This window comes from Dendropsophus ebraccatus, chromosome 14 (assembly GCF_027789765.1).
Source record: "Dendropsophus ebraccatus isolate aDenEbr1 chromosome 14, aDenEbr1.pat, whole genome shotgun sequence".
In the NCBI taxonomy this organism is placed as follows: Eukaryota; Metazoa; Chordata; class Amphibia; order Anura; family Hylidae; genus Dendropsophus; species Dendropsophus ebraccatus.
In genome coordinates this window covers 941,267-955,829 of record NC_091467.1, presented here as the reverse complement: position 1 = coordinate 955,829, position 14,563 = coordinate 941,267, and the positions used below count along the sequence as shown (strand labels likewise).

The window sequence follows — 14,563 nt, the reverse complement described above, 5'->3', positions numbered from 1 at the left end:
ATAGTAGTATATTCCTGTATATAGGAGCAGTATTATAGTAGTTATATCCCTGTATATAGGAGCAGTATTATAGTAGTATATTCCTGTATATAGGGGCAGTAGTATAGTAGTATATTCCTGTATATAGTAGCAGTATTATAGTAGTATATCCCTGTATATAGGGGCAGTATTATAGTAGTATATCCCTGTATATAGGAGCAGTATTATAGTAGTATATCCCTGTATATAGGAGCAGTATTATAGTAGTATATTCCTTTATATATTGTTCTTACTTGTATTCTCACCATTTTGGAATAATAATAATATTGTAATAGACATTGTGTATATCATGCTAACAAAAAATGGACTGAGATTGAGAAACGTTGGTTAGCGCCTAGACACCCTAATTCTCTCCTGTGGCACTCTTCCCCTCCATCCCTGTCGCTGGGACCTCTTCTGGGACCTATTGGGTTCACAAGACACTTTGGTCATGCTGTGTCTCCGCATTCACCTTACTTCTCCAGTCTCACCACTAATCTCCTTCTTGCTCCACCCATAATTTCCCCAGGTTTGGAGTCGGCGGTGGTACAGACATGGGGGGGGGGGGCAGAATACTGTTTTAGTTCGCAGATATCGTAAACCCTGTAACCCGAACGCTCCTGCCTTTTGAGGAACTGGCGGATAAAGATGATCTCCCTCGCTCAGAAGGGTACACTTATCTGCAGCTGAGCCACTTCATGAGCACAACTCTGGGGTCTCCAAAAGTACCATGTCTGAGCATGCGTAAGGGCCCCTCTACTAAAGGCCTAATAACAGACATTTACAGGATCTTACACTCCCCTGTGGACGACTCTCCAACTAGACACAAATATATGATTGAATAGGAAGCTGTCCTTTCTAAAGATATCTCCCCAGAATGCTGGCAAATCATTTGGGACAGAGCAGGTAAGTTGTCCATTTGCACGACCTACAAAGAAACCCAATATAAAATACTCATGCCATGGTACCACACCGCAGCGCTCCTCCATAAGCTGAATAAGACCCACTGTGTTGGAGATGCTCCGGGGCTGTTGGGTCCTTACACCACGTCTTCTGGTATTGCCCAGGCATCCCACCCTACTGGACTGCAGTTTGCACTTTAGCTTCAGCAGTTTTACAGAAGCCGGTCCCTCGTGACCCTGTAGTGCGTCTTCTTAATCTCACTCCCATAACTCTGGGCAAACACTCTACTAGGCTATTGGTGCAGATATTGGCGGCAGCGAGAACGCTCATTGCTCGGCACTGGAGACAGCCGGCGCCTCCCTCCCGGTTGGACTCGGATTAAAGAGATGAGGTCTCTGGAGCATCTTACTGCGTCCTTAAACAATAGGCTAGAAAAGTTCTATAGAATTTGGGCCCCCTGGGATGCGTAGTCGTCTCCGCAGGACAATCCAGCATAGGTATCTGCTTCTTCCCTCCTTTCCCTCTTGTTTCTCCCCCCTCAATGTGTCTTCTCTGCTCTCGTCAGTTCGTCATGGCTGTTTTTTCTTTGTTCTTTACTTGTTTGTTTTTTGCTACTAGAAGAAGTTTTATTGGAAGACGATTTCCTTATGCCTTTCACCCTACTTGCCTTTTATCGTAAGTCTCCTACCTGAAGATGATATTTGACTGTTATTGCACAGCTATTATATTTCAATGCGCACCATTGATAGACAATATCTTGCCTTTCGCTACGGTATTTCCCCTGCGTGGGACCTGCTTCCTTCCTCCTTTCTTGTACATTTCTCTCATTGTTACGAAACATTTATAAAAACTTTAATAAAAATTACATTTATAAAAAACCCCAATACGGCCCTGATTGTGTGTATATATAATATATATAGTCTGTTCTTACATATAGGTGTGTCCTGGGCAGCTGATGGAGAATACAGGTGTGGCATTGTACGTCTCGGCGCTCACTGAACAATCGGACAGTCTGACAGTAAGAGTTTCTGCCGCGGGTTTCTGGGAGCGGTATAATAGAACTTCATCTCTCGTCACCTTTACCAGATATCTGTAGAATGAGGCAGGAGAAATCCATTATTTACACGGCAGCCGGCACGGCCATAATACAACGTCCCCTGAAGCTTTCTGTGTTCTGCAGATATATTGTAAGTAAGAGCAGCCGCAGGGTCAGCAGGAGCAGAGAGCCGGCGGGACGTCCAGGCAGCAAGAACATTGTGCGGCTCCTGAACGCTCAGCTCCACATGGCGCTAATTGTCCATAGAACCTCAGTAATAGAGAGAATTATTCCTCCACAATTATTAGTGCTCAATGCTCCTCGTCCTGGTGAGAATATATAATGGAGGCGATTAGAGCGATTATAGCTGATTACGTTACAGGAGGGAAACAGGCCGAGCTAAGAGAGTAATCTGAAGAGGGAAAAGTGTCCGAAACTTATAGATAGATAGGAGATAGATAGGAGATAGATAGATAGGAGATAGATAGGAGATAGATAGATAGGAGATAGATAGATAGGAGATAGATAGATAGATAGATAGATAGATAGATAGATAGATAGGAGATAGATAGATAGATAGATAGGAGATAGATAGATAGGAGATAGATAGATAGATAGATAGATAGGAGATAGATAGATAGATAGGAGATAGATAGGAGACAGATAGATAGATAGATAGATAGGAGATAGATAGATAGATAGATAGATAGATAGATAGATAGATAGATAGATAGATAGGAGATAGATAGGAGATAGATAGGAGATAGATAGATAGGAGATAGATAGATAGATAGATAGGAGATAGATAGATAGATAGATAGATAGGAGATAGATAGATAGATAGGAGATAGATAGATAGATAGATAGATAGATAGATAGGAGATAGATAGATAGATAGGAGATAGATAGGAGACAGATAGATAGATAGATAGATAGATAGGAGATAGATAGATAGATAGATAGATAGATAGATAGATAGATAGATAGATAGATAGGAGATAGATAGGAGATAGATAGGAGATAGATAGATAGGAGATAGATAGATAGATAGATAGATAGATAGATAGATAGATAGATAGATAGATAGATAGAAGATAGATAGATAGATAGATAGATAGATAGATAGGAGATAGATAGGAGATAGGAGATAGATAGATAGATAGATAGATAGATAGGAGATAGATAGGAGATAGATAGATAGGAGATAGATAGATAGATAGATAGATAGATAGATAGATAGATAGGAGATAGATAGATAGATAGATAGATAGATAGATAGATAGGAGATAGGAGATAGATAGATAGATAGATAGATAGATAGATAGATAGATAGATAGATAGATAGGAGATAGATAGGAGATAGATAGATAGGAGATAGATAGGAGATAGATAGATAGATAGATAGATAGATAGATAGATAGATAGATAGATAGGAGATAGATAGATAGATAGATAGATAGGAGATAGATAGGAGATAGATAGATAGATAGATAGATAGATAGATAGATAGATAGATAGGAGATAGATAGGAGATAGATAGATAGATAGGAGATAGATAGATAGATAGATAGATAGATAGATAGATAGATAGGAGATAGATAGATAGATAGGAGATAGATAGATAGGAGATAGATAGATAGATAGATAGATAGATAGATAGATAGGGGATTGATAGGAGATAGATAGGAGATAGATAGATAGGAGATAGATAGATAGATAGATAGATATAGATAGATAGATAGATAGATAGATAGGAGATAGATAGGAGATAGATAGATAGATAGATAGATAGATAGATAGATAGATAGATAGATAGATAGATAGGAGATAGATAGATAGGAGATAGATAGGAGATAGATAGGAGATAGGAGATAGATAGATAGATAGATAGATAGATAGATAGATAGGAGATAGATAGATAGGAGATAGATAGATAGGAGATAGATAGGAGATAGATAGGAGATAGATAGATAGATAGATAGATAGGAGATAGATAGGAGATAGATAGGAGATAGATAGATAGGAGATAGATAGATAGATAGATAGATAGATAGATAGATAGATAGATAGATAGGAGATAGGAGATAGATAGATAGATAGATAGATAGATAGATATAGATAGATAGGAGATAGATAGATAGGAGATAGATAGATAGATAGATAGATAGATATAGATAGATAGGAGATAGATAGGAGATAGATAGATAGGAGATAGATAGATAGGAGATAGATAGGAGATAGATAGATAGATAGGAGATAGATAGATAGATAGATAGATAGATAGGAGATAGATAGATAGATAGATAGATAGGAGATAGATAGATAGATAGATAGGAGATAGATAGATAGATAGATAGATAGATAGGAGATAGATAGATAGATAGATAGGAGATAGATAGATAGGAGATAGGAGATAGATAGGAGATAGATAGATAGGAGATAGATAGGAGATAGATAGATAGATAGATAGATAGATAGATAGATAGATAGATAGATAGGAGATAGATAGGAGATAGATAGGAGATAGATAGATAGATAGATAGGAGATAGATAGATAGATAGATAGATAGATAGATAGGAGATAGATAGATAGATAGGAGATAGATAGATAGGAGATAGATAGATAGATAGATAGATAGATAGATAGATAGATAGATAGATAGATAGATAGATAGGGGATTGATAGGAGATAGGAGATAGATAGATAGGAGATAGATAGATAGATAGATAGATAGATAGATAGATATAGATAGATAGATAGATAGATAGATAGATAGATAGATAGATAGATAGGAGATAGATAGATAGGAGATAGGAGATAGATAGGAGATAGATAGATAGATAGATAGATAGATAGATAGATAGGAGATAGATAGATAGGAGATAGATAGGAGATAGATAGGAGATAGGAGATAGATAGATAGATAGATAGATAGATAGATAGATAGATAGGAGATAGATAGATAGGAGATAGATAGATAGATAGGAGATAGATAGGAGATAGATAGATAGATAGATAGATAGATAGATAGATAGATAGATAGATAGGAGATAGATAGGAGATAGATAGGAGATAGATAGATAGGAGATAGATAGATAGATAGATAGATAGGAGATAGATAGATAGATAGATAGATAGATAGATAGATAGATAGATATAGATAGATAGGAGATAGATAGGAGATAGATAGATAGGAGATAGATAGATAGGAGATAGATAGGAGATAGATAGATAGATAGGAGATAGATAGATAGATAGATAGGAGATAGATAGATAGATAGGAGATAGATAGATAGATAGGAGATAGATAGATAGATAGATAGGAGATAGATAGATAGGAGATAGATAGATAGATAGATAGATAGATAGATAGATAGATAGATAGATAGATAGATAGATAGATAGGAGATAGATAGGAGATAGATAGATAGATAGGAGATAGATAGATAGATAGATAGATAGATAGATAGATAGATAGATAGGAGATAGATAGATAGATAGGAGATAGATAGATAGATAGGAGATAGATAGATAGATAGATAGGAGATAGATAGATAGATAGATAGGAGATAGATAGATAGGAGATAGATAGATAGATAGATAGATAGATAGATAGATAGATAGATAGGAGATAGATAGGAGATAGATAGATAGATAGATAGATAGATAGGAGATAGATAGATAGGAGATAGATAGATAGGAGATAGATAGATAGATAGATAGGAGATAGATAGGAGATAGATAGATAGATAGGAGATAGATAGGAGATAGATAGATAGGAGATAGATAGATAGATAGATAGGAGATAGATAGGAGATAGATAGATAGATAGATAGGAGATAGATAGATAGATAGATAGATAGATAGATAGATAGATAGATAGATAGATAGATAGATAGATAGGAGATAGATAGATAGGAGATAGATAGATAGGAGATAGATAGATAGATAGATAGATAGGAGATAGATAGATAGATAGATAGATAGATAGATAGATAGATAGATAGATAGGAGATAGGAGATAGATAGGAGATAGATAGATAGATAGATAGATAGATAGATAGATAGATAGATAGATAGATAGGAGATAGATGAGAGATAGGAGATAGATAGGAGATAGATAGATAGATAGATAGATAGATAGATAGATAGATAGATAGATAGATAGGAGATAGATAGGAGATAGATAGATAGATAGATAGATAGATAGATAGATAGGAGATAGATAGATAGATAGGAGATAGATAGGAGATAGATAGATGGATAGGGAGATAGATAGATAGGAGATAGATAGATAGATAGATAGATAGATAGGAGATAGATAGATAGATAGATAGATAGATAGGAGATAGATAGATAGATAGATAGATAGATAGATAGATAGGAGATAGATAGATAGATAGATAGATAGATAGATAGATAGGAGATAGATAGATAGGAGATAGATAGATAGATAGATAGATAGGAGATAGATAGGAGATAGATAGATAGGAGATAGATAGATAGATAGGAGATAGATAGATAGATAGATAGATAGATAGATAGATAGATAGATAGATAGATAGATAGGAGATAGATAGATAGATAGATAGGAGATAGATAGGAGATAGATAGGAGATAGATAGATAGATAGATAGATAGATAGATAGATAGATAGGAGATAGATAGATAGATAGATAGGAGATAGATAGATAGGAGATAGATAGATAGGAGATAGATAGATAGATAGATAGATAGATAGATAGATAGATAGATAGATAGATAGATAGGAGATAGATAGGAGATAGATAGGAGATAGATAGGAGATAGATAGATAGATAGATAGATAGGAGATAGATAGATAGATAGATAGAAGATAGATAGATAGATAGATAGATAGATAGATAGATAGGAGATAGATAGGAGATAGATAGATAGATAGATAGGAGATAGATAGATAGATAGATAGTTAGATAGATAGATAGATAGATAGATAGATAGGAGATAGATAGATAGATAGGGGATAGATAGATAGATAGATAGATAGATAGGAGATAGATAGATAGATAGATAGATAGATAGATAGATAGATAGATATGCGTAGAAATTCCCACAGCACTCCAATATAGCAAATCAAACGTGATTTATTGCATGGTGAAAACAGCACAAAAAAGTCAAAGCAACGTTTCAACGACCTCCGTCGTCTTTTTAAATAACATTACAAGCAATTGTGAGCATTGTGGAATGCAGGAGAGTGGAATGGCAGCGCTGGGCAGCCGGGGGTCAGAGGTGTCGGAGATAACATTCCCGGAGACAGCCAGGTCTAAGGAGGCCAAGAAAGCCATAAAGAAGGCCCAGATAATGCAGAGCCCAGAGCAGCTGTTTGTGGACTATGATAATCAGAGGGTGAAAACAAAGGTATTATTCTATACAGAACGCCATAGTGCCTGGTCTGACGCCCTGTGTGACCACTACAAGAACATCACAAAAGGTGGAATTAATAGCGGGAAGCAGATTAGAATAAGAGATACAGATGGAGAAACCGCCCTCACCATTAACATCTACAATAATGGAACCATCATCGTACAAGGAATTGAAAGTAAATGAGAAGAATTCCAGGTTGCCTTCCCCCACATAAAGCAACAAGTAAAGCCAGTGACAACCATAAATAATCCCACCAAGAAGAGCAGCCATGCCCCAGCTCTCCCCCCACCTCACAGCTGGGAACCAGGCCCAAGTACCTCACACCCCAATGCCCCAGCTCTCACCGCACCTCACAGCTGGGAACCAGGCCCAAGTACCTCACACCCCAATGCCCCAGCTCTCACCGCACCTCAAAGCTGGGAACCAGGCCCAAGTACCTCACACCCCAATGCCCCAGCTCTCCCCCCACCTCACACCTCGGAACCAGGCCGAAGTACCTCACACCCCAATGCCCAAGCTCTCACCCCACCTCACAGCTCGGAACCAGGCCCAAGTACCTCACACCCCAATGCCCCAGCTCTCCCCCCACCTCACAGCTGGGAACCAGGCCCAAGTACCTCACACCCCAATGCCCCAGCTCTCACCCCACCTCACAGCTCGGAACCAGGCCCAAGTACCTCACACCCCAATGCCCCAGCTCTCCCCCCACCTCACAGCTCGGAACCAGGCCCAAGTACCTCACACCCCAATGCCCCAGCTCTCCCCCCACCTCACAGCTCGGAACCAGGCCCAAGTACCTCACACCCCAATGCCCCAGCTCTCACCCCACCTCACAGCTCGGAACCAGGCCCAAGTACCTCACACCCCAATGCCCCAGCTCTCCCCCCACCTCACAGCTCGGAACCAGGCCCAAGTACCTCACACCCCAATGCCCCAGCTCTCTCCCCACCTCACAGCTCGGAACCAGGCCCAAGTACCTCACACCCCAATGCCCCAGCTCTCCCCCCACCTCACAGCTCGGAACCAGGCCCAAGTACCTCACACCCCAATGCCCCAGCTCTCCCCCCACCTCACAGCTGGGAACCAGGCCCAAGTACCTCACACCCCAATGCCCCAGCTCTCCCCCCACCTCACAGCTCGGAACCAGGCCCAAGTACCTCACACCCCAATGCCCCAGCTCTCCCCCCACCTCACAGCTCGGAACCAGGACCAAGTACCTCACACCCCAATGCCCCAGCTCTCCCCCCACCTCACAGCTCGGAACCAGGCCCAAGTACCTCACACCCCAATGCCCCAGCTGTCCCCCCACCTCACAGCTCGGAACCAGGCCCAAGTACCTCACACCCCAATGCCCCAGCTGTCCCCCCACCTCACAGCTCGGAACCAGGCCCAAGTACCTCACACCCCCATGCCCCAGCTCTCCCCCCACCTCACAGCTCGGAACCAGGCCCAAGTACCTCACACCCCAAGGCCCCAGCTGTCCCCCCACCTCACAGCTCGGAACCAGGCCCAAGTACCTCACACCCCAATGCCCCAGCTCTCCCCCCACCTCACAGCTCGGAACCAGGCCCAAGTACCTCACACCCCAATGCCCCAGCTCTCCCCCCACCTCACAGCTGGGAACCAGGCCCAAGTACCTCACACCCCAATGCCCCAGCTCTCCCCCCACCTCACAGCTCGGAACCAGGCCCAAATACCTCACACCCCAATGCCCCAGCTCTCCCCCCACCTCACAGCTCGGAACCAGGCCCAAGTACCTCACACCCCAATGCCCCAGCTCTCCCCCCACCTCACAGCTCGGAACCAGGCCCAAGTACCTCACACCCCAATGCCCCAGCTCTCCCCCCACCTCACAGCTCGGAACCAGGCCCAAGTACCTCACACCCCAATGCCCCAGCTCTCCCCCCACCTCACAGCTCGGAACCAGGCCCAAGTACCTCACACCCCAATGCCCCAGCTCTCCCCCCCCCTCACAGCTCGGAACCAGGCCCAAGTACCTCACACCCCAATGCCCCAGCTGTCCCCCCACCTCACAGCTCGGAACCAGGCCCAAGTACCTCACACCCCAATGCCCCAGCTCTCCCCCCACCTCACAGCTCGGAACCAGGCCCAAGTACCTCACACCCCAATGCCCCAGCTCTCCCCCCACCTCACAGCTCGGAACCAGGCCCAAGTACCTCACACCCCAATGCCCCAGCTGTCCCCCCACCTCACAGCTCGGAACCAGGCCCAAGTACCTCACACCCCAATGCCCCAGCTCTCCCCCCACCTCACAGCTCGGAACCAGGCCCAAGTACCTCACACCCCAATGCCCCAGCTCTCCCCCCACCTCATTGCTGGGAACCAGGCCCAAGTACCTCACACCCCAATGCCCTAGCTCTCCCCCCACCTCACACCTCGGAACCAGGCCCAAGTACCTCACACCCCAATGCCCCAGCTCTCACCCCACCTCACAGCTCGGAACCAGGCCCAAGTACCTCACACCCCAATGCCCCAGCTCTCCCCCCACCTCACACCTCGGAACCAGGCCCAAGTACCTCACACCCCAATGCCCCAGCTCTCCCCCCACCTTACAACTCGAAACCAGGCCCAAGTACCTCACACCCCAATGCCCCAGCTCTCCCCCCACCTCACAGCTCGGAACCAGGCCCAAGTACCTCACACCCCAATGCCCCAGCTCTCCCCCCACCTCACAGCTGGGAACCAGGCCCAAGTACCTCACACCCCAATGCCCCAGCTCTCCCCCCACCTCACAGCTCGGAACCAGGCCCAAGTACCTCACACCCCAATGCCCCAGCTCTCCCCCCACCTCACAGCTCGGAACCAGGCCCAAGTACCTCACACCCCAATGCCCCAGCTCTCCCCCCACCTCACAGCTCGGAACCAGGCCCAAGTACCTCACACCCCAATGCCCCAGCTCTCCCCCCACCTCACAGCTCGGAACCAGGCCCAAATACCTCACACCCCAATGCCCCAGCTCTCCCCCCACCTCACAGCTGGGAACCAGGCCCAAGTACCTCACACCCCAATGCCCCAGCTCTCCCCCCACCTCACAGCTCGGAACCAGGCCCAAGTACCTCACACCCCAATGCCCCAGCTCTCCCCCCACCTCACAGCTCGGAACCAGGCCCAAGTACCTCACACCCCAATGCCCCAGCTCTCCCCCCACCTCACAGCTCGGAACTAGGCCCAAGTACCTCACACCCCAATGCCCCAGCTCTCCCCCCACCTCACAGCTCAGAACCAGGCCCAAGTACCTCACACCCCAATGCCCCAGCTCTCCCCCCACCTCACAGCTCGGAACCAGGCCCAAGTACCTCACACCCCAATGCCCCAGCTCTCCCCCCACCTCACACCTCAGAACCAGGCCCAAGTACCTCACACCCCAATGCCCCAGCTCTCCCCCCACCTCACACCTCAGAACCAATTACCTCACACCCATCTCTACAGACACTGACAGAATGCCTCTCAGTACTAGAAAGAGACTTCCATAAATTCAGGGAAGATTTACAGAAAGACCAAAGCCCCATAAATACCAGCGAGCAGATGAAGGAAGAGATAGCCAGGCTGAAGTGTGAGCACAGTGCGGCCATGCACGATATCCAGGCGTCCCTTAACTCACTGAGACAAGAAAATGAGCAGCTCAGAGAGGAGATAACCAAACTAAAAAGACTACATCTGCCCCAAAACCTGGAGGGATACCCACAAAATGCAGATAAGACCACTAGAACATATGCCGTAATAAACAATTTACCCCCCGCAAGGAAGTCAAGAGAGACCAGTGACAAACACAAGGACCCCACCCCCAATCACAGTGACAAAACTCAAAGAACCCCCCTAACACAGGAGAACAACCCGACTGACACCCCAGAAACCCCCCGGATGCAGAGAACACCTGACACCAATAAACCACCAGGCCCGGACATCGTGCTACTCATAGACTCCAACGGGAAGTATCTCAACACACAGAGACTCTTCCCAGGGAAACTGGTCACAAAAATCCGCTGCTCGACAATATCACAAGCAGCAGAAGTGATCAATAACCCATATTTTACCGACCCCAAACACCTCATCCTACACACCGGCACAAATGACCTGCAGCAGGAGAAGACTGCAGAAAGACTTACACAGCTAGCCAAAGCCACCCAACAAAGATTCCCCAGGTCACAAATAATCCTGTCTGCCCTGCTCCCAAGACAAGACGTATCCCACCGTGTAACCGAGCAGATTAACGCAGAGCTGGCCGCCAGTATCTCCTCAATACCCAACACTAAACTGGCCGTACACCGGGATATCACACCCCAAGACCTGTATGACACCAAACACCTGGACAAACAAGGAATAAGCTAACTGGCAAAAGAATTTAAGGACATAGTACTAGAAAGACCCCAGAAACCCCAACCAAGCCAAAGTCCTGGAAACAGACATCGAAACACAGAAGGCAACTACCCCAGACCCAGTCCCCAGCCATGGCAGAGGTGGAGGAGAACAGCGGTCCCACAATGGCAGCACTCTACAACAGAGGGCAGCAACATGGCGGAGATAAGGAACCTGCTCAGCACACTATGTAAGAAACTAATGTGACCCCTCTAACACAAGCTGCCACGTCCGATGAAAAAGCAACTCATTACAAGGTATAGCGACTGACAATGACGTCCCTCATCATCAGTAGCTGGAATATCCAAGGATTAACTTCCTCAGCCTTTGGATCCAAAACCAGTGATCCAGACTTCAAAGAAAAACTAAAAACTGTTGACATACAAATCCTCTTGGAGACCTGGACCCGGGCAGAGGATGAGTCCCTGGCACCCATGGGCTATAAGGAATTCTCTGTCCCTGCCCAGAAAAACAAAAGTACCAAACAGGGCCGGCGCTCAGGGGGCATAGTGATCTGGTACAAGGAAGAGCTGAAAGATCACATGACAGCAGTCAAACGGGGGGACAACCACATCTGGATAAAAATAAGCAGCTCCATCCTCGCTTCACAGTATGACATCTACCTGTGTGCTATATACATCCCCCCAGCTGAGTCCCCCTACCACAACCCAGACATCTATGAGGTCCTACAAAATGAGGCTGCCCAATTCCAGTGCCAGGGCCGGGTGCTGATCTGCGGAGACCTCAACGCCAGGACAGGTGTGGAAAAGGACTATGTCACCTCCGATGGCAACACATATATCCTAGGAGGTGACTACTACTCAGACCCCACACAGACAGTACGGAACAGCTATGACAGGACTGTTAACAAGAGTGGGAAAAAACTGCTGAACCTGTGCCGGAGCCTGGGACTGTACATCATGAACGGGCGTATCAGGGGCGACTGTTTAGGGCGATTCACGGTAATCTCCCACGTGGGCAACAGTGTGGTGGACTATGCCATCACAGACACAGACCCCCAAAACATCAACGCCTTCATAGTCACCCCGGACACACACCTCTCAGACCATAACCAGATCCTGCTGTACATGAGATCCACCAAGAGAGCATCCACACAGCCCTGCCAGACGGGTCTCTACAACCTGCCACCATCCTTCAAGTGGTGCAGACAATCTGCCACTAAATACAGGAACGCGACCGATCGAGTGGAAATCAAAGGGACGCTCAAAAACTTTCACAGCACTCCCTATCAGCCAAGCCAACAAGGTGTCACTCTGGCAGTGAAGGACTTTAACAAGATCCTGTACACAATGGCAGAACTAGCAGACCTTGAACAAACCAGCGTCAAGAGACCCTCTAATAAAGCGTCCCAGAAATGGTTTGACAAGGAATGCAAGGCCCTACGTCACTCCCTAAGGACAGCCTCAAACAAAAAGCACAGAGACCCCAATGACAAGACCGCGAGGGAAGCCTATGACACCCTACAGAGGAAATACAAGCGCACCCTCAGAGAGAAAAAACAGAGCTACCTCTCCCACAAGATCCACCAGCTGGAGGACTCCCTCCAGGACAACTCATTCTGGGAGACCTGGCATCATATCGGCACAAAGCCCAAGAAAAACTCTCTCCATATCCAAAATGGCACCATCTGGCTCAACTACTTTAGGGACCTCTACAAAAACATCCCTGAAGAAGAGCAAACCCAGGAACAGAAAGAAATAACCACAAAACTGAGGCACATGGAAGAGGCAATCAAGGACTTCCAGACCCCCCTGGACCGGCCGATCACCACACAGGAAATACAGGAGAACATCACTCTACTCAGATGCAGAAAGGCCAGTGGTGCTGACGGCATCCCGCCCGAGATGCTGAAATACAGCCCGCCAGACATCCACGCTGCACTGGCCAAACTGTTCACCCTTGTCCTGAGCTCCGGACACTTCCCACAAGACTGGAACCGAGGCCTCATAACCCCCATCCATAAAAGTGGGGACAAATATGACCCAGCGAACTACCGTGGGATCTGTGTGAGCAGCACTCTGGGGAAGCTATTCAGCGGCATCATCAACAGAAGAGTCCTCACCTTCCTCACACAGCATCAGGTCCTCAGTATCATCCACAGAAGAGTCCTCACCTTCCTCACACAGCATCAGGTCCTCAGTATCATCCACAGAAGAGTCCTCACCTTCCTCACACAGCATGAGGTCCTCACTATCATCCACAGAAGAGTCCTCACCTTCCTCACACAGCATCAGGTCCTCAGTATCATCCACAGAAGAGTCCTCACCTTCCTCACACAGCATCAGGTCCTCAGTATCATCCACAGAAGAGTCCTCACTATCATCCACAGAAGAGTCCTCACCTTCCTCACACAGCATGAGGTCCTCAGTATCATCCACAGAAGAGTCCTCACCTTCCTCACACAGCATGAGGTCCTCAATATCATATACAGAAGAGTCCTCACCTTCCTCACACAGCATCAGGTCCTCAGTATCATCCACAGAAGAGTCCTCACTATCATCCACAGAAGAGTCCTCACCTTCCTCACACAGCATCAGGTCCTCAGTATCATCAACAGAAGAGTCCTCACCTTCCTCACACAGTATGAGGTCCTCAATATCATCCACAGAAGAGTCCTCACCTTCCTCACACAGTATGAGGTCCTCAGTATCATCCACAGAAGAGTCCTCACCTTCCTCACACAGCATCAGGTCCTCAGTATCATCCACAGAAGAGTCCTCACCTTCCTCACACAGCATCAGGTCCTCAGTATCATCCACAGAAGAGTCCTCACCTTCCTCACACAGCATCAGGTCCTCAGTATC

At 45.8% G+C, this 14,563-nt stretch overlaps 1 protein-coding gene across 1 annotated transcript in view; it reads right to left on the bottom strand.

The window, feature by feature from the left end:
• Nucleotides 1–14,563, bottom strand: part of LOC138772835 (uncharacterized) — a 128,086-nt gene that overhangs the window by 17,295 nt on the left and 96,228 nt on the right. Inside the window, exon 6 of the mRNA XM_069953555.1 lies at nt 1,853–2,011. Coding sequence (XP_069809656.1) covers nt 1,853–2,011 — 159 coding nt within the window. The remainder of the gene's footprint in view (nt 1–1,852; nt 2,012–14,563) is intronic.